General features: G+C 38.7%; 1 protein-coding gene across 8 annotated transcripts in view; it reads right to left on the bottom strand.

The window, feature by feature from the left end:
• Positions 1-26,893, bottom strand: part of FHOD3 (formin homology 2 domain containing 3) — a 374,923-nt gene that overhangs the window by 127,611 nt on the left and 220,419 nt on the right. For all 8 annotated transcript variants that reach the window (XM_030944141.1, XM_030944134.1, XM_030944138.1 and 5 more), the window contains one exon: positions 24,386-24,480. In XM_030944141.1, the coding sequence (XP_030800001.1) occupies positions 24,386-24,480 (95 nt within the window). The remainder of the gene's footprint in view (positions 1-24,385; positions 24,481-26,893) is intronic.

The raw sequence follows: 26,893 nt of genomic DNA, 5'->3' as shown, positions 1-26,893 counted from the left end.
CTTCCTTTTGCAAAGCCATGGGACTTTTTGCCAGTCACTATCATTTTATTTCACATGATTTACCCAGATGGCACAGCAATAGGAGCAACAGAAACAAGTTTCATATCTCATTCACAAGCTGGTGAATCACTAATAATCTGAATCACTGTTAAAAACTTAATGAAAACTTTTAAGACTGTTTCTGGGATTTTTCTCCTGGTACTCATTTACTATTGAAGAGGGGAACAACTGCTTTCTGAATCTGCTTCAGTAGTCACAGTTTTGTTAAAGCCCATGGGCCAATCACACTTCTACTTCAAACAAGATTAGAAAGGCAAAAAAAGAAATAGATATGCTAGTTCAAAAAAGTCCTGTTACTATCACTTTGCAAACATTGGTTGTTCTAATTAAACCCAAATTTCAATTTAAATATTGCTGCTTAGTTAAAAAGGAAGGCTCATTGAGGCAATGTGCATACTCACTGGCTTGGTAAAATAATTTTTTAACAGTTCTGAAATGAAATCAGAATTCTTGAATATCCAAACACTGAAGCAGCAGAACTTCTATTAAGCTAGAAAATAAAGTTTATGTTGTGTTTTGTATCATGTGCAAGCCAATTTATAGAGATGAAATGATGTTAGCATCTTCCAGCTAAAGATAAGAACAAGCCAGCAATGTAAAAGGAAGAAGAAAAATTATAAACCTTTTCCCTCTGACTCATTTTACCTTATACAGTGCAGTTTGGCAATCCCTTTCCCTTTTATCTCTTTATATTTAGACAATTACAGACTCAGACAAGGATACCACACAACAGGCTGCAAAACTCATGTCTCATGGAAGGGCTTATCGCAGTTGTTAATCACTTGTCTGGAAAGGCTTTAACCTTTACAAGGAATGTTGTCACAAAGTTCATTGACTTAGAGACCAAAGCAATATTTGTAGAGTTCAGATTGAAACATTCCGGATTCAATTATTATTCTTTTTTAAAAGGAAGAAAGTAAAAAGGAAATTGAATAAAAATATTTTACTTGGGGAGATGTCGCTACTTCAGATTTACACAATTCAAATTTAAAGGAGAAATAGGCATTGAATTTTTAAATAAAGATTTACTACAGCCAAATCCTTTGAAACCTAATTCAGGTGCAGACTTGGATTTACTGTAGGTCAGGTACTCATCCTTTTTTTAGGATACAGCCAGGCAGAGCTGCAGCTAAAGAAACACCCAGTGCAACCAGTGCTCAGCCTGCCTGGGAGAGGTGCACAGGGAAGCTGGAGCCCCTCTCTCTCTTTGGGTGCAAAGATGCCTCCAACTTCAGATCTAGTGCTGCAGGGAGAGCCCATTGACATCCCACCAGCACCTGCAATTCGACTCAATTTCATGTTTTGCAATGAAATAAAATCACCTTCTGTTCACAAAAGGAGGAAAGATCTTCCTAGAATGGAAGGGTTTTTATATATATAACTAAAGATATATATATATTTAAATAAAATACGTTATACATACATACATACATATATATATATATATATATATACACACACATATAATGTATCTATATAAAGCCACTATTTATTATAATAAGCAATAAAAATATAAAACAAATACTAATACTATATGGTAATATTATAATATACAATATTATTATAATATTTTTTCCTTTCTAACAATCAAAAAAAGTAACTATAAATAGTGAGCTTGAGAGAATCTCAGAGTAATAATTTAAGTTGGAATGGCCCTAATAAGATTTTCCTTCTTATCTTAGGTGAAAAAATCCAGCTCCTTTCCTCATATAGCATGTGCTCTACCCCATCTCACCATCATGGTGAGCCTCACTGCACTTGCTCCAGTAGATAAATATCTAACCCCTTACTGAGGAGCCCAACACTGGACTCCTGAACTCCTGATGCTGCCTTATCAGCACCAAAGAGGGAGAGGCACTTCCTTCACCTTGGTGGCTGCACTGCCAGCAGCCCAGCCTGGGATGTGTTTGACCTTCATTCACACAAAGGCACACCATTAATGCCTGCTTCAATTCATGTTCTCTTATTCAGAATAAGTACACAGAATCAAATGGTGTGATGCTTAAAGAACCACCTGTAATTTTCCCAGCTTTTAAGAAGAGAAGGGGTAAGGGCTTTAAGCTGAAAGAGATCATAGTTATACATTAGGAAAAATTCTTCATTGTGAGGGTGGTGAGGCACTGAAAGAGGTTGCCCAGAGAGGTTGTGGATGCTCCATTTCTGGAAATTTTCAGGGCCAGGTTTGATGGGGATTTGAGTAAACTGGTCTAGTGGAAGTAAACCCAATGGCAGAGGAGTTGGAACTACTTGATCTTTAAGGTTCCTTTCAACCCAAACCATTCCATTGTGTGATTTTATGACATCCCACTACTTTTTAAATTAATATTAAATTTTCTGAAATCTCTACAACAATGTTATTCCAGTATTTCACATGCTGTCCACCTGTATTTATGTAAAAGAATGTCTCCACTGCATCCAACATCTTAGTGAACCTTTCCCACATCTGCACTGCAGAAAGCCAAACAAGAGTTCCAGCGCTGACTGTACAAGCAGGAAGAGCCACCTCTGTCTCAGAAGCATACAGGGCTGGCTAAACATTGCAAAGAGCCTTAACAGCTACAGCCAGAGCTTTGGAAACATGAGTGCTTACACAACCCAGACAAGACTGGGGCTTAAAGTGCCAAACAAGCAAGGGGAAAGGCATTAGGGGGTAAAACATTTGAAGCTCTCTAATACTAGGATTTGCAAATGCCTTACAGAACACAGAAACAACCCAAATTCTTTCTAGTCTCTCTCTTGTCCAAAACTGACATTTGAGGTCAGTTACTTCAGTCCAAAAACAGGTGACAAGTCTATTTAGTAATTTAGTTCCTTTTTAATCATAGTTCCTGAAGGCAGGAATGATCACAAGAATGAGATCCTTTTGTGTCACCTATGCCAAGAACTTCCAATCACCCTAATTTTCCATCAGAACTTCAAAACTGCATCTTTAAAGATGGAAAATTTAGAAAATCAAATGACTTACAGAATACCAAACAAAACTTTGTAAATGAGTGTAATCTTCCTTTACCGGAAGGAAGGAAGAATTCATATGTGCTAGGGCTCTAAAAGCTGCTTGATGGACCACAATGAACAGGTGCCAATTCCCCCACTTGCTTTTCAGAGACCCAGCATCTGCCCAAGTCACAGGGTGTGCACAGCACAGGGAGGATCACAAAGCTGGGAGGCAACATTAAATACAGTGTGCACAAAGCATGTGAATAACCCCCATACTAGGTACCGAATACTGTGAACACTTAGGTGTTTTATATCATTAGGAATTTAACTATTAAACAATCTTTTCTGTTTCTGCGGGCTGGTGTACCAATAGAACAAATAAGAATGCACGTGATGCCATATCTATATTTTAAGCAATTTTTACAAGTTTTATATTAAAACAATGCAAGGTTGCATTTTAATAATTCAGCCATTTTTGCTCACATCTTCAAAGAGGGATGCTTAAATAAGGCAAATGAACTGTTGCTAAGGGCTTTGCCAGCTAAGAACTGAAGCTGTGAAAGGAATTAGATTGAGTTGAAAACCCCTATAAGCTTAGATGCAAGATGCTCCAAAATCATCAGTTAAACAACAGTCTGTTTATTCTGAATGCTCCTTTAAGTTTTTTTCCTCCACAGAATGTGTAATGCTAGGAATGGCAGAGAAATACATGCATTTACTATTCTGAAAATGAAATTTCTCAGAACTTTGCAAACATACTGGATAATGATTACATGTTCTGCGCACTGTTACATATGTGGTGTGTATCTGTCATTTATCTGTGGTGAGACTTCTGACATGAAGAGAAAGAAGGTCATTAACAAGAAATTCATCTAGCCTACCAACAAAACACAGGGATGAGCAAATAGTGATTAGTGAATGGTTAACAAGAGAACAAAAAAAGGCTCATGCCTGGAAATTACTATGTACACCATCAATCATGGTCCAGAAGAAGAAGAAGGGGGAAATACAAAAAAACATCTGTGCACAGAAGTAGGCAACTCATACAACAAATCAAGGCCTACTGCAGGTCAAAGTGGCACTCAGATGAATACATGCAGTTCTGATGGGAGCTTTGAAAGAATATGTTTGGGGTAGAAATCAGCCCTGTGTTAAGTCACTTCTAATGAACTACTGATGTAGCTGCATTTCTCTTGCACTAATTGCCACATCAGACAGACATTGTTTGAATAAACCTGAGGCTGCAGTGTTTGGAACAAGACATGAGATGATACAGGGTTTTTTTGAGCATTCCTCTCTCCTCATTTCAGAATATCAATAACAATCGTGAAGAGGTGGGGAAGTGCTTTTCTGCTCCCATAAAGTAGTCTAAAATGAAAATGACTTTTTTTTGTTTTTGTTTTATGACAGGATAAATGAAAGACCATTCACAGCTCTCCAGGACAACACACAAAGTGAGAGCAACCTCATTGTGCTTTTCTGCCCTACAACCAGACCAATCCCCCAGTGTCTCCCACAAGAACTATTCATTGTGTAAAAACTACATGTAATTATTGAGCTAGAAAGGAGGACAGGATAGGACTTGGAGATTATAGGACATAAAAGGATTAAACTTCTTTACCCTCAGGTGACTTCTGAGCTGGTGTCCTTGCACCTTTGTCAGGGGCCCAACCACAGGTCTATTAGGTGTTACACAGTTTTAAATGCCTTTCTATTTGGCTTTTTCAGATATTGCTGAAACAAAAGGGTTTGGTTTCAATCAAAGTTTTAGTTTTTTCCATTGCAAAACACAAACCAAAAATATTTCACTGGAAATTTGCCATCAGCCTGTGTCCAGACTAGGAATTATGCTTCGCTTGTAAAGATTTACACTCAGATTTAATTTTCTTTCTCTCTTTAAATAGTGCAGTTTCATTGTATCATCTGTTGATTCTTTTATTAACCATTCCCAAACACTGGTATCTTTTAGGATTCCGGGAAAATAAACACTATCAGTACCTCTAGCACTGTCTTCTCTGTCTGGATGAAGATTGTGATTGAATTATCTTAAATAAGGTATAAAACACTTAGCTTGAGAGAAACCACAGTAACGTGAGAACCAATTTCTGGTTAGACTCATGCTTGTGTGTAACGTGCTATCAAACATGATAAGGAACAGACCTCTTTATTCTCTTTTTGTCTTCTACAAACATGCACCTTATTTATGTCTAGCCTCAGTTTTCTAGCATTTTCCTGCTATGGATCATACAGTAAGATTGTCTAGTAAAGTCTGTTCCTTTCATTAGATAGCAAAATCTCAGTCGGGTACATGCTAAACTAGCTTTATGCAAAAGCAACAACAGCAATATATTATGATATGTATAAAGTCATTCTAACGCAACTTAGCATCTGGAAACATACTGCCTGACTAGGCCATTTTTTGGTAGTTCCTGCAAATCCATGACCCTAAAGTCTGTAAGTCACAGTCAAACATGATGGGTCTTTAGGAATTAGTCATATGTCTATTAAATAAAATGCGTGCTTCTCATCAGCAGAATAAATTAAAAACAACCTTGTTTCTCTTGAACACTACACTGATGATATGTTCAGCAATTATGCAATAATGAGATTTCATGTTTTGGTAACAGCAAGGTAAGTAGATAATAAACAACAAGATTTGAAGTCATGCAGAATCAGAATTCCATATTAGAAATGAGTTTGGAAACTGAAATGGATCACAAGAATGGGTTTTGTGCACCTGCATAGGGGAAATATGATTAAGGCCATTTGGCATGTCTTTTTTTTTTTTTTTTTATGACCGAGGAGTTACATGCAGAGCTTTCCCACCAGCCCCCTAAATTGATGTATGATTTTAGCCTTGAACTGTGCTGTCCTCAACAGATGGTCATTGGGCTGAACCTCTGGCAACCGGAAAGGTTTGAGAGATTGGCATTTTCAGCAACTTCTTTTCCTTGGGCAGGGCCAAGTTGATATTTCCTTAACTGTGTTACAAAAAAAAAAAAAAAAAAAAGGGAGAGGAAAAGAGTTTTTAATTGCAGATAGCACTTTATCTTCACTCCCTGCTCCGAAATCCCTTTCATATCACATATCCTTTAGCTTTTGTTATACTGCTGAATGACATCTTCGTTTGAAAAAACATCTAATGCAATACAAAGTCACCTTACCCAAGACAAAAGGCAATTAATTTTAAAGAGAGAAAGGATTCAATAACCTATTACTAAGGTATCTCATGCAAAGCATGTAAGGATATGAAAGTCATCTACAATTAATCAAGTAATGCAACAGTTCTGTGATGCACGCAGTGTTTGATCACATTTTATGTACAGAAAAGCTGAAGTATTGTACATTTAAAAGGCAAAGAGAAGATCTAACATTGCATTTTATTTCTTCTTTTAAGCCTCCAAGTAAATATTTGACTAATGTGTGTTTTCAGAAATATTTTAAATTCCAAATTAAGTCTTTAGATTTAAGATCAAATTACTACTGTATAATTTTCTTGAGCGACTAAAAATTACATAGAAGGAAGTTCACTTGCTCCACATCAATTTTCCATAGCAAACTACTTGCTTCCAAGACCCACTCTCTATCATCTGATTTATATAGCTGGTGACCAGAAATTTCCTCATGACAGCAGCAGAGAGGGCTTCACAAGCTTCAGTATGTTTGATATGGGAACTGTGCACAAAGCAGAATATCAAAACTCTAATATCTTCAGGATGTTAATTTTCCTCCTGGCCAATGCAGAGTGGCTCAAGTAGAGCTCAGAGGTCGCCCTGTCCCTGATTGTGAAAGCCATCACCAATAAAATGAATGAATTACAGTCAAAGCCAGAGGAAAACAGAGAAATAACAGAACTATTAGTGTACATTCTCTTGGAGCCTCTTGAAAAATTAAACCCACTGAAACACACAACAGCCATGAGGAGCACAGCATTGTCACCCTCGTTTCCTTAGGCAGCTGTGTTGTCCCTCCCACTGCCCACTTCTGGACTCTTTCCTGTAACTATGAGATCTATCTGCCCACTGCCCTGTCATACTTGACAGTAATGGGGTTATGTTCCTACTCACGTTGAAAAAGGCATTAAAAAAGACCCCAAGTTGGTAATCTCATAAGAGAAGTTTCCAGTCATTTTGAAAGGAACACAGCTAGAAAATTAGTCCTCAGTCCTCAGCCTTCCACCAGCAATGCTGCAGGCTGCCATTTGCACAAAATACAGCAGGCATGGGGGACACAGCAGGACTGAGCCACCAAGAGCATGTGGGATGGCAAGAAAAAAGCAAGGAAGAAGGAAAACAAAGATAACAAATTGCTTCATTAGTTCTACTGCTTATGAAACAACTTGCTAGAATTAGTGGCCTTGGAAATGTCCTGTTTAAATAATATCAAGGTTGAGTTCAAGGACCTTAGGGGGAAAAACTATTTGAGTTTGCAAGTACAGTGGAAAACTACTCTATTATTATTCTGTGGTTTTCTGCACGTGAAATTTGTTCTTTCAACAGTTTCATTAAAATGTACTCATATTAAATACCCAAACTATGCCTGTGTTTAAATAACTTCGCCTGAAAACAACTGTAAGTTTAATGATATGGTTAGCAGTCCTTTCCTGACACTGTACAATCTTATAGACAACATTTCAACAGCAAAAACACAAAATCATAACAACCTATGAATAAAATATGTGGAAATGGTTGAAGATAGTATGTCAACAAAGATTCCAGATTATAAAATATTACCTATTGCAACATCTTTCTTAAGCAATTCATTGTTAACAGGTTATTCTTTTTAAGCATCCTAAAAAGCAAATGCTAGTGGTTTGAACTACTGAAATGATAAAACTGTTGAAAGAACAAATATCACACATCAAACCATGGGACAAACCCATCACAAGTAATTCTTCTTGAAAGAATATGTAATAAAGTAAAACTAGAGAAGGAATATATATATATATTCCACTTATTAATATAATGATAAAAGCACTATTGTTTCACTGTACATAAAGACTGCAGATTTTTCTCTATTCTCAAACTTCTGAGCATTATCAGGCATAAAAAGTAATTCAGAAGCAGAGGTTTGACTGCAAAACCAGACACACTTATTTACCTTTGGATAACTTGCCAAATAAATTTAATAAATAAAGATACTTTTCCCCCAAAGAGCCGGGGGCCATGTGAACATAACAGAAGTGGTCATATTTCTCCAGCAATCGTCTGTTTGTCTGTCCTAAATCTGGAAGAGGCTGCTATCCTCAAATCCAGTTCTCATTATAAGTCCAGTCCAGATGCTTTTTTTGTAAATTCAAAAAACTTCATGATAAAAACAAAAATGTAACAGACTAGACATTTGTAGCTTCCCCCATTGTGGGAAGGGAGTGGCAGGATACTTCATGGAGCCATTCAAAAACCTCATTTATGGGGACACAAGTCACTGCATATCAGCTAAGACACTGCCTAATTACACAGCCCTAGCAGTGTCACACTATTCGAACTCCCTCCTTTGCCAGAACAGGACAGGGATGAAGATATTCTCAATTTTGGTTTTCATTAGTGCTAGCAAGTATGCAACTTCTGCATACAAGTGGACAATTTTAAGCATATATTATATTATTGTAGGCTTCTTTCAACAGGGATCTTCTATTAAAGTGATAACTATTTTTTAAGAGTTACAAAGCTCAGTGTTGAAAGAAATAATGTAATTCCTCTGTCTCAAGCTACCTCCTTCCTCTGACTTTTATCAACCAAACTCATTACATCCACCCCCAATTTTACATACAAATTGAAAATGTGTACGGTTGGTTTTGAATCCCACAAAGGTGAAAGAGCTGGAAAAAGACTCCTCAGGCTCCTGTTTGGATAAGAAAAATAGAATTGTTTCCATACAGCACTTCTGGTGATGTGGCAAAGGCTTACCAATATGGGCTAAACTCTAATCACACTCATGTTCAATTGTGTTCCAAAGGTCTGCAGATTAAATGAAGCTAACTTCAGCTTCACTAACCTCCATGTCCAGATCCCAACTGCAGTTTGACTAAAAGCAAATTCCTTTGTTGCAACTCATAAAAAAGATCTGGCTTTTACAGTTTTCCTCAAAGTATAAAGCAAACATATGTGGGTACCCCTACAGCAGGAAAAAGAGGAGGAAGTTTGGGTGATTCACTTAAGGGTTGAGCTGGAAGGGATCTCTCTTGAGATCATCTTGTCCAGCTATCTGCAAAGCCACCTACACTTAGTTGTCCAGAATGGTGTCTAGTTTATTAAACGTGGCTAAAAATTAACAGATATAAAAAGCATGAATTTAAAAAATTGTGATTCTTAAATACATATTTTAAACTATTCTTTATTTTTCAAAGCACGACACTTGCAATTTATTTTCTGCCTCTCTCTCACACACCCATACCAGCTCCCAAACATACATATACTGAAAGAGACAAAAAATCCCTAACACTCAAAGCAGTTCCATGTATGTTAAGATTCAAATGCCCATACATATGCCCAAAATGTAGTTCTCAGTTCATCTATCGTGCGAAGACAAGACTTTTTATGCAATGATACCCACGTAGTTCTCTGGACACCAGGAATAGTCTGGGATTACAGTAAAAATCTGTGATGCTGTATATTAAATGAATTACATTTTCCCAAGCATTTAAGAGAACACTGAGTGGTTTGCTCAGGAATCTCCAGTGACTCAGGTTTTGTGTCTCAGGTCCTCAGCAGCACCACAGTAACAGCAATGCTCACTCTGGGTCTAGTTTGACAGCAGACAGAAAGGGATAGAAACATGTTTTCTATACAGCAGAATTGGAACATGGAAATGAAAGGAATTCAAGGCTTGGAAACTCATGGTCAGAACTGAGAGGTTCAGCAGGGCTTCTGAACTAACCCATTTGCATGTGTAGTCTCCCTGCAGCCTCCTTTTCTGGAAATCTGGATGTGCAGCTCAAAGACAAGATTGGAATAGGTTCTCATCTCCCAAGTGAGGTTAAAAGAGCTTCAGAAGTGCAACAGAGCATCATCTGAAATCACCTGAGATGTGACCACAAACACGAAACAGCAATGTAATAACTGAAGTCAGGTATTTGCCTGTATATTCCTAAGAGGCTGTAGCTACCAAGCTATAGGTAGGTTTGCAGTAGCAGTGATGACGACAAGGGATCAGATTCCAGAGTCTGTGTTTCTCTTCATCTGGCCCCTAGTGCACTGTTCTGGACCTAAAGACTTTTGACTAAGTACATTTGACTAAGCTACTGCACAGTGAGATGTGCCTTTACTTGTGGCATTGTTTCACACATATTTCAGTTTTTGTTTCATCAGAATGAAACCTATTTCAGATGCAGGATTTAAGAATTATTCAGCATCTGGGACTTGAATAGTTTTTAGCCAAGTAATTGCCAGGGTCATTCAAAGAGCTGAACCCACAGAAGCATGAGATCATAATCAGCAGTGATTTGACTTGCATCATAGATCAATTTTGAGCTGTTGTTTCAGTTCTTTGGGAGCAGTACAGAGGGACAGAGAGGAGACTGCAGGGCAGGGGTTGGGCAGGGGAACCCAACAAAAAAACCCCAAGTCTTTCTTCTTCCTGAACTAACCACAAGAGATTACTTCCATTTTCTTCTGAAGTCAAGAGTAACTGCAGACAAAATCAGTAAATACAGCAATGCCTTGATGAGGGGCAGCAGTTAACAAAAGCAGTAAAATAAACTTCTCCAGAACATGATCCTTTGTATCCAAGAAAGCTCTGCTGAAATGCACTGTGGTAGCTGTGTAATGCCTGATGGGAATAGTTCCTATAGATTTAGCAAATGTAATTGAGATTTGACCCTTTCAACACAGTGGAGTACAGGTTTTGAGGAGGTGATTTTATTGAGAGTACTAAAATCACACTGAACTCTTTCTTTTGGTGTAATTTTGCTTGCTTTTAGAAAGTTTTTCATGGTAGGCTCTCACATGGAGCAACCGTGTGAATGGCATGAAAGATATTACCACAGTAACTGTGGAAACACCAGAAAATTTTGGGTTTCTCTGGCAGTGTTTCCATTCCCCCCCCACCAAGTTAGTACATAAGCACATTTCCTTTTATAAGAGCAAAATGTCCCACAATATTTGAAAGAATTAAGTTTCCACATAGGGATTTAGTTGTACAGTTCTTGAATATTCTTTTTCTTCTTATTATTAATAATAATAACAACATAATAATAACATCATGTTTGCCAATGCTACCGAGAAAATTAAGAGTCTTGATAGACTCTTGATTAAGAGTCTCAAATAATCCTTCCTTCCTTTAACAAGGAAAATAAGATCTCAGAACCTGGAAAGGACTGGACTTCAGCCTTGCTGCCAGAGATCCCTCTGTTCTGCATCTGAGTAATACAGCAGATCAGCCTAAATGAATAATGCCAAACTAAAAATCTCTGCAAGCTGGAGTCCTACTCCTCCTCCCTAATTACTGAGTCACGTTTTTTTGAACCCATGTATTCACAGCACAATTCACAGGAGAAACAGTGCTGCTCTAGCTCAGCATAACCAGCTACAACTCCTTCTCTGAAAGCATGTCTTTAATTGCAGCCCTGACGTTTTCCTTCGATCTCCTAGACAGTTTCCCACAAGTGGGTATTGCCAGAGCCTTTCATTTCCGCCTGTTTAGGATGGCAGGATGAAGGCTAAAAGGCTGTGTAAGCTATGGAGATGAACAAAATTAACCAAAGTAGAGGCAACAGGCTGCTATAGAATCACAAATAAATACTTCACATTTGCAGCTCAAAAGAAAGCTCCATGTTCTGGGCCCCCTAGAAAAATAAACATGTAAAACAACTGTTTTTAAAAACAGAGACATCTAGCAGCTGCAGCTTAAATATTTTAAAATACATCTTTCCCTGATGAGGATGTGCTTGCTGGCCTCTTCAGAATCTGCACTCTGGCAGTATTCCTCAGCAGGCAGCTGGGTAATTCCTCCCCAGCACCTCAGACTGATTGGAGACAAAACCATAAAATTCCACAATAAGTAATTCCATCACTCTGATTAAACTAGGTGTGTTAGAAATACGTGGAGTTAAAGAGAAAAATTCCAGATTACAAAATACACCCCAAAACTGAGGATGCATTTCATTAGACATGCAGAGAGATTCATTAGCTGTATGAAGCTACAAATATCCAAAACTAAAGGATACCAACTGCCTGAGGGAAGGACAGCACAACTCAGTTTTTATCAATAACCTGTGCTAGGTGTTAGATGGAATAGGTGTTTTAAAGCACATAGTCCTGCTCAACTTGTATTCTCCCAGAGGCATTTTGCTCCAGTCCTGCCCTCACACGTTTATTCATATCCATCTGTGCCTGCTAGGTGGTGCTGTGGGATGGTTTTTCTAAGGCAGAAAAGGCAAGTTGCTTTTTTCATTCCCCTCACTGATAATTTTTTTTCCTTCTACATGAGAACAGCTGCAGTGTTTTCTGTATCTTGGCTGTACAGGATGTGTCCTGTCAGGTCTCTTGTCAAGCACGTGGTGGCCACCACTGAGGATGCTGCTTCTCCAGAGCAGCCAGGGAAAATGAGTGTATCAGCTTTCATCTGCATATGTCCATGCAGGAAAGCTGTAACCTCAGATGGAGGCAGGAGATATTAATATCTAGTCTAAAATTTTCAAAATTTTCATTACCCTTTGGTTCAAAAGATACAGGACATTTAAACAAACTATTTTCATTGACAAATAAGGCTTTAAAATTAATTCAGATACATAAATCAAAAGCATGGTTTCAAAGAAAAGGGAAAGACTAAAACTTCTCAGTGGCCCAACAAGTGAAATGTCTCCACTTTTCCCCCTCAGACTGCAACTTACTTCTATGATGAAAAGCAACCTACTGCAAAAACTTTGGAAAACACCCTTTGAAAAGGGTGGTAATGAGAAGGAAGCTGGTTTAGGCTTCATTTTTTTTTCTGTAACTAACCAATAACTCAAGTGGCAGGATGGTACCAGTGCTATAACATCCACAGTATCATAAATGGTGCAGACTGGAACTGAACTAGGCAGACCTGTAGTAAAGTAAGTCTGGTCCATCTGTTCCATATAACTTCATGTCAGTTTAGCCAAAGATGACGAATACTCCTAACCCACCCTTCTGAGCAGGAGGGAAATAAAACAAAACAACCTCCAAGATGAGTAACTGTAGTACTACATCAAATGATGACATCAGGAAAATTTTGTGCTCGGTTTTCAGATCCTGTCCCATGCCTTGGGACACCCTCAGAGCCCTTGCTGCCCCTATACAAAAGACACCCTAGTAAATGGCAATATGTCTTTAACACAGCATTTTTTGTCTGATGCTCTGCTATGAATAATCTTCCACTGCCGGAAGCTGAACTTGGGCCTCCACGTTGCATCCCTTCATCAGAAGGGGATGACAAGGAACAAGAACAGAAAATTTTGCAGACCAGTGACGAAAGTTGAAGTATATCCTGCTTGTAAGGAAGTTTGCCTCAAATCTCTCTATTGCATCCAGCTATTATGGACACCCATCTGAGCAGTGCAGATCTGGAAGCAAACCTACTTTCAGGTGGTGTAACATGTCTTTCCCCCTACAGACATGCACAGTTTTTACTGCAAAAGGCTCTAGAGTTCCTGAGTGCCTGGAAGGGTGGCCCAAGAAACACCCAACATGTGAAGAGTGTGTATTTGTGGAAGCTTGACTGCAGATGAGAAAGGGAAAAAGAAAAAATTACCTGAACAGAACGCACTGCAAACCACACAGAGTGGCAGTGACACAAAAGGAGCAAAAATTATGAAGTGAAACTCTATCTTCTCTAGTTAATAAAAGGAGTAAAACATTTCACTTTATTTAATAGACACATATTTGATATAGTTTAAATAAATTTAATATCTTCAGGAAAACACAAATGAACTAAAACACAGTCCTCAGGGATTAAAAGTTTTGAAGTAACCTCATACATTAATAGCTGTGGTAGTCTCTTGTCCCACTTTACTCTTTCTTTACTGTAAGAAAGCCTGTGTCATAGGAAAAGCTTAACTGGGGAAGCAGAAGCAGTCAAACTCTAAGTTAGAGAAGCGCTACATTTCCGTCAAAAACATAACAATAACATGCTTAGACAACCACACTGACATTTAAAGTGCAATGGAGAAAAAGGGCTTCAGAGAGGTTGCTTTAATTATACTACTGAGCTGAAGAAGGAAGCAGTTACACACTGCTGGAAATGAAAAAGGCAAAGCATACATTTACTACAGTTGTGTGTCTTCTAATAAGAAGAGGAAATTCAAAAATAAAAGGGACCAATCTATAAAAATTCCATGCTGGCTGAGGTATTAACAGTATGTTTTATATTGAACATCACATTCTTGTTTTTTATTAATGTGGTCTTCAAAAAGGGAAAACAGTGAAGAGATAGAGGGGGGCAAACCAGGAAGCATCTGAACTCCTTGTTCAATTGCTGTGATCAAAGAGGGTCAGAATATGGGAAGAGAGTACACAGCATGCCCAGATGAGGCTCATTTCAGTGTATCATGGGAGCCAGCTAGAAAACCTGCTGGTATGCTGGAAATTATTCTGAAAAGTCTTTATATGGTATGAACTACTCTTAGAGAACTGTGGAGAGAGAAAAAAAAAAAAGGAAGAAAGAAAACCTATTAAAGAACCTTCCTTTTGATCCTGATCTTATGAAAAGATTGAGGTCCACACATCTTACCAGACCTTTTTCTTCCTAAGGACAAGTCCTGCAACTGACGAGACCAACATAAAATCAGTGAGGTAGCCACAAGGAGTCCTGGGTGATACCCTGGTGAGGGACCTGAGCTGCTTGCACCTCAGAGGTTCCTTGGGGTGCACTACATGCTGAATATAGAGCCATCATGCGTGTTTTGGTAGTTTCCATTTTTGATACAGCGTATTTTTTCTGTTATCCAAGTATTTTCAGCTAGTAGCCTTTGCTTTAAAAAACAACTATTCTAAATAAAAGCATGACAAACATTTTTGAGCGATGCCAAAAGAGCAGATATGGTAACAATTAGTATCAGGTTCAACTTTTACCTACGTATCTGTCTTCACATATAATCTGTCCTTCTACTCCCTTATGTTCTTCCTCCAGGCCTCTAAAATCCAAATACAAATTTTCTAGATGAGGGACCAAGGCAAAAAGGGATTTGAAAACTGGTTCAAGAATGTGCCTGGCAGCTGGATTCAGCCTGGGTCTCCCAATGTAAAAACTCTCTCCCTATCTGGGCCATTCTTCCAGGCTAAGCTACAAGCAAAACACTGGTATATTAACTGCTGTGTTGGCTGAACTGTCTCGGGTCTGGTTTACATGACGCTGCAAAAAATGTTGGATACCACCTTTCCTGCAGGCAGAATTCCACTACTGCACTATATATATGGGAATGAGGAACGATACTGATTTAAGAAGAAAATTATGATGAATTTAAGAGGAAAAATAAATAGTAATAATAATAATAATAGAAATTATATAGTAATTCAAAAATAGTAATTGTATAGTAATTCTGTTTCTGTTCAAAAAGAGGAATATTCAGAAAAATAACACAGAGAAGGTTAAGCAGAACAATTCTGCAGAAAAAGATGGGTCCTATATGTATCATAGCAGCAGCTGCAGAGTACACAGCAGATTTAAGTCATACTTTTGGAGAAGTAAGAGATCCTTGCACAGACAAACATTTGAAGAGGTGTGGAATTTCTGCTACTTCCATGCAAACTCTCCATCCATTTCTTCAAAATCCTGTAAAAAAGATGCACACCAATTGTGCAGTTCTCAAACATCTTTAATAACAATTCAATAAACATCAAAATAGAGGTGAGAGGAAGAAGTAACTTGGTAATGAAGTTACAAAGTTTACTAAAAACTGTTTGAGAAATTAAGTGATTAACAAAAACATCTTACCCACATCCTATGAATCAATTGAACTCTGCTTGTACCAGAATAAATATTATAGTGCACTGAGATAAATATGTAAACTGAGCCCAAAGCTCTGTTAAAACAAGGATGGAATACCTGCAGTCTTCAAATTTGATGGAATAAGTAAAAATTAACCATAATGCCCTTTCTTTAACAGTCAAAAAATCCCAGAATGTTAACACCTACTCAAGAATGCAAAGGTTGGCCACCTCCTTTCCTCTATAGGAGTGCAGGAGTCTTAGCATCACCACTGCAACCCTCCACCCCCATATGCTACTTTCTACTGGCAGAATAACAAAAAGTTCTGCCAGAAATTCAAGACACTTAACTAAGTCTCAGGAGATCTGGATGCCAGGTTTATTTCTTACACTGGTCTCAGCACACAGTTCAGATGAGGTACTGGTACTTTGTGGAAACGTATCCATTCACTATGGTGCATTTTCACAGAAACACAGAATCACAGGATAGTCTGAAATGGAAGGGACCCACCAGGATTGTGAAGTCCCTCTCTTAAATGAATGGCCCATTCAAGGATGGAACACACAGCCTTGGTGCCATTAGAACTGTGCTGTAACCAATTGAGCCAATCTCGTTAGGGCATTTTCTTACGTTTCACAGTGATCTATCTCCTGTACCACACATGCCACTGACATGGTCCTGTCAGTGAAGGCAAGAAGGAATGATTGAGCACGGAGGGTATTTGCCAGCATTACGGGACATTTTGTGAATGAATATTTTAACTATGAAATAGATTAAGAAAACTATCACTTGACCTTCACTAAAGGTCTGAGCTCACAAATTTGAGTTTGGTGACATTTCAGTGATTGTGCACTAGAAGAAGTTTCCCTGCTGCTCCAGCTAAATTTCTAATACCCTACTGTCTAATGCCTTCTGCCAAGCACCACAGCCACTGTCATAAAAGATACATCACTAAAACACCTAAGAGCAACAAGACCAGAAAATGGGAAACCCTGGAAACTGAAGTCTTATGCACCAGAGTTCATGAAACAGTGTTCCCAGAAAAGGTGCAGACACAGCTGCTTATTTTAATTTTAAATCACTCCTGAAAATGCAGCTTATTAAACTCCTGAGTTAGGACTATTGATATTTCTACCCTGAAAAATGATAACACAGCTGTCCCAAAAGGTTTGTCATAATGACCACAATGTGCTTTATACTGGCCAAGTTGATTTCTGCATTTAGATACGCATAAAAATCTCATGTGTATCCTATACCATAAGCCTGGATTATAACTAGCAACTTTTTATCCTTTGAGCAACTCTCTTATAATTCTTCATTCTGTTTCACCTGGAAACTTAATTTTTCTATTTCTTTTGGTTAGGCAATTGATTTTATTGTCAAAGACATTTCCCACTGGTGGCTTCAAGCATGCTGGAATAAGTAGGCTCCATTTTCTTTAGTGTCAGTCCCCAATATAGGCAAACTTTCCAACTGTATCTTTTCCTTTCACTGCAGTGCTGGACATAATGCTTGTTAGAAAACACTAGAGCTAATAGCAGATATAGATATTATTATTATATAATTTTTATTTATATTTATTTAATATATTATGTTGTTGAAGCACAGTACTTCGCTCACACACGTGAATGGTAACAGGCCTGTAACACTGAACTACTGTAGTGAGGGAGACCAAGGCAATCCTAAAAGCTAGCACTGACTTTAGAGGTGTTTTTCAGTTTTTACCCCACCTAATTCTAGTACAACTCTTGCTTTTTTTTCTCTCTTCTTGCCCTTCCTTCACAACTAGAAATTTGTACATCTGCATGGATGCATGGTATTTTCTGGGAATAGTTGGACATATTTCACTCATCTCTAACCCAACACTTTCTTAAACAGTTTTGAACACATGAAACTGAGTGAAAAGTTGTGTCTGAGCATTGGCCACATTGTTGGCAGTTAATCATTACATTTTCTCATTCCCCACTTCAAACGAGTTGAAATCAGATCTCTGATATCTTGTGAGGGAACTCTGTGTTTTCTAGTATCTCCTTAATCTACAAGAGTTCATTTTGACCACAGAAAAATGTGTATTCACCCCTTCAAAATACTTGTAAGGGAATGCAACAGATGGAGCTACAGGAATAGTTAGTGCTGCAGGACTCAACTACTTTTATGTTTGATGGAAGGACTTTGAAATCTACCTACAAATATGTTTGGTAAAGAGCAGCAGCACTCACAGCAGTCTGTCTGGTGAGTTGGAGAGACCAAAGCAAGTGCTTAACACAGTCTGTGCTGGCTAGTGTATCCTATTCCAAGTTTATTGCAACATCCTGATCCTTATCTTCAAAGCGCCAATTAAATACAATTCAAAATAAACTCAGTTCATGCAACAGTGCTGATCCAGTTTCTGAGTGAAAGAGGAAGAAAGCTCTCTGATGGCCTGGGTGAGCATAGGCTCATGACCTCAAGATATATGAAATAGGGAACTTCCAGTCAAGCCAGGATTTCATTTCTCCCTCCCGTAGCCATTTTCATAACAACAGTTCAATGGCCAAATGCACAGCAGATAAACTATAAGAGGCAGCTGCTAAGCTGAGATGAACGTTCAGGGTTTCGGTAAACTCAAAGCAGTTGTACCTGCTCACCACAGCCCAACATCTCGAGTGCAGGGCAGCCCATGGGTGAGACTGAAATAATTTTAGGTTTTGAGGGGAGATCTCAGTTTTACTCTGAACACTTCCAGGAAGCAAAGGAGCCAGAAAGCCTGTAAGACTGATACCCAGCTAACATTTCTACTTGGTGTAGGCCTGAAAACAGAACAAAACTAGAGGCTTGCCAGAGTTGTGGCTGGAGGAAAGAGAGCAATGATGCAACCTAAATAGCCTGTGCTTAAGCTGTATGGGGCATCTCATTTGTCAGAAGCTGCGGGAAGGTTTGTTAACCATCAGGGCAGCAGACTGGGAAGAAAACACGTAAAATTGCTCATAGCAAGTCTCCAAGCTGTGTGATTTTTCCTGGATTCTTAATTCTTTTAGCTAGCCAGAGTTCCTAGATCACCTTCCAAACATGTTGAGAATAAAGCATGGGACAGTTCTACAGCACAGGCTCTTGCCCACAAAAATCAGGCATATGAATAGACCAGCTATACACACAATTAGTTTTCAAAATATATGGCCATAAAATTCAGTGGGATCCACATACCTAGTATTTCCAAGATTCTCAACAAGAGGGCATTCCATCCAGGTTGGCAGTGATTTCAACATGCTTTGGGGTTAGGTTGTACTAGTACTTTAATTCATATCTGTTGAGGCCCTTAGAATTGTAACCTTCTCCATTACTACAAACCAATTTTTGATATTTATTTGGAGATCCACTTTAAAATCCAGTTGCATAACTTTGCTTCTGTCTTCAGTGTAGCACATATATAAATGACTTGTGAAATGGAGACTAAATTAGCCAAGCTTTTCAACTGAGTATCTACCTCTACACATCTTAAATGATTCATTTGTGTAAAAAAAAAATTAGGATTTTTTGTGAATAGTATTTCTCTCAAAATTCTCATGAAATGACTACCAACCACATGCATGCTTTAATCTGCCCATGGCACCATGCAGAAAAAGCAGTCCCTAACGGACTTGTTTGAAGCCAGGTTGATAGGGCCCTGAGAAACCTGGTCTAGTGGAAGGTGTCCCTGCATGTGGCAGGGAGAGCCTGGAACTAAATTATCCTTACTAACCCTCCCAATGCAAACCAATTCTATGGTTCTATGATCCTGTGACTTTCCTCCTGCAATCAACAAATTTACCCACTAAAATGACATTGTTCTATCTGAATGTGTCGGGTTTTGTTTTTCCTTTTGCTTTGAAATAGGTTTTTTGCTTCTTTCTGACATAATTATATTTTTAAATATTCAGAAAGTAATTTCTTCAATACCAAAGCAAGCAAAAGGTTCACACAAGGCACAGGGAACAACTTGATAGTTAAAGTTTGTAGTTAACTTTGCAATCTAGGACTCAGACAGAAGCAAAGTAGGAAAAAAAATTAAAACAATATGTGAGATAGGAATCTTTAATCAACCTCGTTGTATCAGCCTGGGCCCAGCATTCCACCCTGTCTTCTGAGGTTACCCAGCACCACTTTGAAAATGGATTATTTTCCACTGAAAACAATGCCAAAAAGGGGTTTTAGCTCCCCTGGGGGAAATTAGAACAGCCTGGATCATCAAATGGGAAAAAATAATCATTATCAGGAGCAGTAAAAAACAGGGGGGAAGAAAAGGTGAAACTAAACTCAGATTTTGGACCACTTTATGTGCCTTAGAAGTGGCTTTGAAAACCAAGATGGATTGGCAAAAGCTTGTGTGTTTGTGATGCAGAGAAGCATTTGATTCTCTAGATATAGAGAAGATATAGAGAAGCTCCTATGCTTTTTCCAAGATGTCTGGTCCAGAAATGTACTTTTGTAAACAGTCAATAGCTAATCCTGGAGGACTTAAAGCACTGATACACTAAAAGTATTGTACACCTTTTCTTACTAGGTCAGAGGAATTGCCAACACATATGAAAGATTTTATGCGTGTGTGTATATATATATAACCCCTTATACATGCCTATAGATCAGAAATACATTCTATGGACTTACTATGGCTTAATATATACACATCTTTAACTTGGTGTCCCTTCTTTTGGGTGAGAGAAATTTTCCTAGAGCTAGTACCATTTACTTGACAGTGATCCACCAAAGAGCTCCAGTGCCAGCTGCCAGCATAAAAAACTCCATTTGCAACCAGCCTAAATATATTTGCAATACAACACAAAAACTAAATTCCAACTGCAGGAGTAGTAAGGCATAGGTGGCAGAAACACTGAGAAAGTGAGAAAGCGGTGAAACATATTCTCCCAGGTACCGTGAAGTTGAAACATGAATGCTACAGCACGCAGCCAGTTAAGGCATCATCCTTGACAGGTTAGTTTCAAAAAAAAAAAAAAAAAAGGTAAAAATTAGGAGCAATTCTGAAAGGACTGTTAACTAACATTCAATTAAACTTCTAGGTTGGTCTCCTAAGAACCAAACTCTCTTGCATAAATGTCCCATGCTAGCACCAAATGCTAAAGGAAAACTTGGTCGACACCCATATTTCCTCTTTACATAATGTGTAGCTTATATAAGATGGTTAGAGCTTTGGCCCTGCTATATCCCTCTTTTGCATGCCTGCAGCAGCTCACTGCTGACCTCAGTTATGTATTAAAGCTATCTGGAAGCCAACAGCATGTAACCATACACCCATAATTGAGTACATACTTGAATGCTTTGTCAAACAGGGAACCACTGATGAATTAGTGCCCATATAACTAATAATGAAATAATAGTAATGTGCATTTACATTGGGATTATGCTGCCAATGTTTTATGCCAGGGATGTATCAGCCACTGATGACTGGAAAGCAGTCTACAGGCAGCCCATGAAAGCCCGCTGCCACACACTGGTGTGGTCATTTATGGTTGGACACAACTTGCAAAGAACCAGCAGTGGGCCTAAGAGTCTGGGATGTGCCAGTAATGCTCTTATCTCCACATAATATCACTAAACAATGGTACTGCTACCATCACATTTCCAACCTAATGCCTATATAATACCAATCTGCAACAAAAGGCTCTTTCTGTGCCATAGCAAACAAGTAATCTAAGATTAAGTCTCTTCCTGCTTTTCAGTTCTTCACCCTGACACAGCTGGTGCCTCTGAACTGGTGCAATGACAACAGTGCCAGTGCACTCACACCACTGGAATTCTAACTGCCTCCCTAATAACTTTATTCAGAGCAAACGGATAACAGCACTGAAATTATCAACAACTTCTGATAACCCATCAATGCAAGCATTCATTGATGCTCAGCAGGGTAAATGCAGCAGAATTAGCAATAGTAAGGAATACAATGGAAAAATCTGGGGAGGCTTTCAATAAATTGCTTAGTCGTCCTTTCACACTAATTTAAACTTTTATTTCCCACATTTCCCCCCCATCTTTATACAGAAGTATTGCTCAGTGCATAAATTGATCTTGGAGCTGGGTACCAAAATCAGAGCTGTTGCAGTGCTGAACATGCCAGCCCCTGAGGTGCTCTGCTGAACCGTGCGATGCAACAATCCACTGCTCAAAGTGAGCAAGGGTGACAGAGCCAGCAGCCCCTTGCAAACAGAGCAGAGTAAGCAACAGTGAAGGGGCAAAATCACTACAGATTTTGATAAAACAATAAAAAATATCTGTGGAACAGATTCAACAACCTCCACTGCTAAGTATATTAAACCCAGTCAGAGCTTTTGAGAAGGCAAGAAACCATGTGTCACAGCTGTGGCAGCTGAATAACTATATTCCTCCTGCATCCTATTAAAGGGATTTGTCCCAAGACTTAATTGGCAGTTTCACTATTTCTTTTTTGTTCAGCAATGTTAATGTATTTTTCATCACCTTTGCTGTGGAAAAGGCACCAGCATAGCCGGGCTGAAAATCAGACTGTAGGTGCATTGCAAATTCCAGGGCTTCATTTTTCACAGAAAGTCAAAACCACCTTTAAGTGAATAAAGCAGCTGTCCCACCCCAGTGACAGTAAGCCTGCCATACCTTCGGTTAACTTCTGGCACACAGACAGGGACTTAGATCTCCTCCAAGACAGTCGAAGAATAATGAAAAAGCAACTTTGATGCTACCTGAAACCAAACTATTCCAAGCACATTGCCTGCATTCCTCAGCTGCAGGCACTGAGCCAGGACATGGAGATAATCATTCAGGCTGGCAATGGGGGAGGGAGAAAGGAGCTTAAGGACCCAAGAGCTGAAGTACTCAGAGCAAGAAAATCTAGAAAGAATTTAATCTGCAAGGTAGCAATACAGTCATGTTTCTTTCCCATTCCATTCCCATTATGTGCTTTAGAGAATTAAAATAGTCATGGACATGGCAGTATTTCTGTTTCTTTTTTGCTCCTTTATCTGTTCCATAGAAAATGTAGATTTATATATGAAGCAAATGGTTTCTCTCTCATCTCACACTGCTTTTCCAACTGTGGCAACATCCCCTGTTTCAGAAGGACAAATGGCTCAGAGTAATACCTCGACAACACTGGAACATTTTACACTGGGGGAAAAGTTTCTCCTTATCTTTTCCCAATCATGAAGCCTGCCCTTTAAGCCTGAGATTTGATAACCATAATTAATTACTTTTATTTATCTACCAATACAGGTATGTAGACCCAATATAAATCGGTTCTTTCAATACTGCAGCATCTGTTCTTTGACTTGACAATCTGCTGCAGAAGTGAAGTTCGCACTTTGTAGAAAAATTCTAGTTAAAAAAGGACTCCTGGGACATCGAGCTCTTCCTCCGTGTGTTATGAGAGTCAGAGGAAAAGGGGAGAGCAGCAGCCTCTCTATGTCACTACAGTATGCAACAGCAACTTTGTGTGACTCAGACACTTGAAACATTCCTGGAAATTTCTTAGTAACTATAACTATGGATTCAACTCCACCAACTATGGCAACTTTTGAGTTGTAAAGAACTAGCATACTCTGTTCTAGCTATTGTGTCATACATATCTATCTATGTACAGGTCTGCAAGGTAAGAGCAGCAGCAGCCCCTGGCAGGCCTTAGTAAGTTTCCTAAAGCTCATTAAGAGCCAACAGGATGGAGAAGGGTACATTTGTGGGTTTACCCACCCTATGGCCCCTCAGGATGTCATGTCAGCAGAATTTGTGTTCTGCTTGCTTTTCAAATTCCAGCAAAGGTGGCCTTAAAGGTAGACTGTGCACTATATAAATCACTATTCCACTGAAGAAGACCTACCCAAGCTACATATATTCCAGCTTTCAACTTTTGTCTCAATATGTGGGGACCAGAAAGAAAACCCCACAGGCAGGTACCAGACTTTGCCTTCAAGGGCTCTCCAGGCAAAAGAAGACTTGACATTAGGATACATTTCTTTGCTGAGAGGGTGGACAAACACTGGAAGAGGCTTACTGGAGAGGTGGGCAAAGTCCCAAACCTGTCAGTGTTTCAGAAGTATTTGGACAACGACCTTCATAAAGTGAAGCTGTTGGGCGTTTGGTCTAGATGATTGTTGTACGTAACCTGCAATTGAACTTGTATATTCTAGTTTAAGAAGGGGTCACGCTGAACTGTCCTCTCCCAGTGCTCAGCAGAGGTGAGCAATGTAGAATGGTGGGTAGAGTGGTTCCAAAGAATGCCTTAGGAACTGACACTGAAAAACCAAGTAATTTTCTCCATGGTCAAGTGCAGTAGCAGAGCAGACAGTAATGAGGCCATCTTTGCTTTTAAGAGCAGAGCATGTGCTGACAAAAGAGTATAAAAACAGTAGAAAAGAAGTAACAGCTCAGTGTGACCTGATTTCCACACAAAATATTATGGAATGTTTTAGAGCCAAACGCATAGTCTATTTATACCCCAAAAGCATAAAAAGATGCATTAAAAGAACACCAAAACTATATAAAATGAGAATATTTAAAGTCTTACCTTTGAGCCAATGAGCGTGTACAGCCATTGGATGGTTTCATTATGATTTATCACTCCATTCATACCATCGACATAAAGCATTATCTGGCCCAAGGCTATTGCAAAGAAAAGAGAGAAAATAAAATTAGATCTAGTGAACACTTTTTATAATTCTAAGCATTGCTGACAATTTTCTCTGAGCAGGGTTTACCAGAGACGTGGGGAGTTCAACTAATGAAAGATATATTGGGCAAGATTGTGCTGGATTAAATCCTGGAAAACTGCACAAACACTACTGACTTATTCTGAAAATATAACTGTGAATTTCATTCAGAGACAAGCCCAAACACTTGTTCTTTCCTAGAAGATGCCGTATTTTATGCTCCCCAAGTCTGCAAACAGTACTTTACACACTGCTTACTATCACAATTGTTCCTTCAGCTACAGCGCTTTACATATTATGAGCCAAGACTTTCACCATTTGTTTCAGCACCATATATAATGTTTGGAATTAGTATATTTGAACTGACAGTTTCAGTGAATTCCAGTGATATGAAATTAAAGCTGGATAATTAACATCAATAAGGACATCAACTATTCACTACTGCACAGTGCTCTCTTGAAAAGAAGTTTTACATTTTACTGAGAAAATACAAAAATCAAAGCATGGTTATAACAAAGAAGCACCTTGATTAATCTATCCAAAAGCTTTACAACAGCATTAAAAAATATACTAGTAAAATATTTCACAACAGTATTTTCATAGTTTGCAATTGTGATAATATGAGACTTTCAAGAGACAACAGCTATTAAATCTTTTCTGAATGATAAGAAGAGACAGTTTTTGTAAGGATTATGAAAACAGAATTAGTACAATTCATCTATCATCTTCAAAAGTTTCCACTGTTAGATCTTCTGCTTTATAGCCGGAGATCAAAGCACAGTGGGATGAAAAAGAAATCCCTGATGTAACACCTTTTAGCACAGCCTGTTGGCATAACAACTCTATTTAATGCACAGCCTGGTGAGCCCCTAGAACATTGCTTTATGGGGAAAAAAGAAAAAAAAAACAGCCACAGGGTAAGGAAAATTATGACACTATTAATCTTCCAAACACATTCTGAATGTTTGCTAACTTTTGCACAGGTTGTGTGCAGTGCAGCATCATTTAGCTTGAGGGCAGATTTTCAAAGACACGAATGCTAGGCAAGCACTTAGGTACCCCTATAGCCAATGAGCTAACAGTCATTTTTGCACCATCTCCTCCTTTTCCCTTTGGTCTAGTTGGTCAATTTATAGTTAAAAACCTGAGGTACTATTTTTACATTCTTTATCTCATCTGTCACATGAAGCTAGAAGGAAAGTCACACTCACTGAATTCCACACAATCAATGAAGACTGAGAAAAAGCAAGCAAGAGAGCTCTGGCACAGAGATAACATGTGTCCTAGGCAGGCATTGCCACTGGAGTATGCCAGGCACTCTCTGCTCCTCCTCTCCAGGAAGCAATCAGTCAGCACTCTCTGAAGACATGTCTCTCAGGTGAATAAAATCAGGTGGGAGGGACACAGGCCCAAGTGTTATGGTAAAATAAAAGATGTAAGTCAGCCAGTAAAAAGAGAGATGAATTACACTGTCTGAATAAATGGCTGCTTTGAAGCATTTCATTGCAGGTAGAGGAAATGCTACTATCCCAGCAGTAATCAGAGAAAGTTCTTAATTCTTGTTTTTACTTCCTTTCAATGCTAAAAAGATTTGGCACTGGATCAGGATGAGATCCAGTCATGATAAGGTCAATAAATCCATTCTTTTCCCCTTGCAAATTCTTTGGTTGAGGGTGAAATGCTTTAATTTGAATTTGAAGCAAATGTGAAACAAATTTAAGTCTTGAAGCATATTTTCCAAATTAATATAGAAATCAAAGACAGCAAAAAGTTTGCTTTAAAAAACACATACACAATACAAAATGACTCCACTGCTTATACTTAAGACTAATTAGACAGGAAGGCTAAGCAAGAGCTGGCATGCATTTGTTTTGGGCCTGTTAGATGTGACTCTCCATAACAGCAATATGTTAAGGCAAATTAGTAGACCTTAGAAAGAAGCCAAAAACTGTTTTAGGGATTCTTGAAAACACAAGAAAAAAACTACTCCCATTGCTGCTTGAACTAGTGGCCAGTAAGTTTCACAGGGCAAGGAATTACAAATGCCATGAAACAACCAAGATGTAAACAGTTATGTGTCCACATCCAAATCACATCTCCAGTAGTTATCTGCCACACATGAAGCTCTCAGCTGCTGCCAAACCTTGGTGTGGATCTTCATACTGCTATTTCCTGTCTTCAGGGGTCAGAAAAATGAGACAAGATGGGTATGGTTGAGGGAAATCTGTTTTCATTAAGAGGTAGAGTAAGATAAGGAGAATTTGTATTTTGTACAAAGCTGAAGCTCCATAAATTCTTAGTAAAAGAAGGCCAGAAGAAGACCTAAGAGGAGGAGAATGATGGTTTTCATACCCCATCAAGTTTCT

This window comes from Camarhynchus parvulus, chromosome 2 (assembly GCF_901933205.1).
Source record: "Camarhynchus parvulus chromosome 2, STF_HiC, whole genome shotgun sequence".
NCBI lineage: Eukaryota > Metazoa > Chordata > Aves > Passeriformes > Thraupidae > Camarhynchus > Camarhynchus parvulus.
This window is presented reverse-complemented; position numbering and strand designations above follow the sequence as displayed.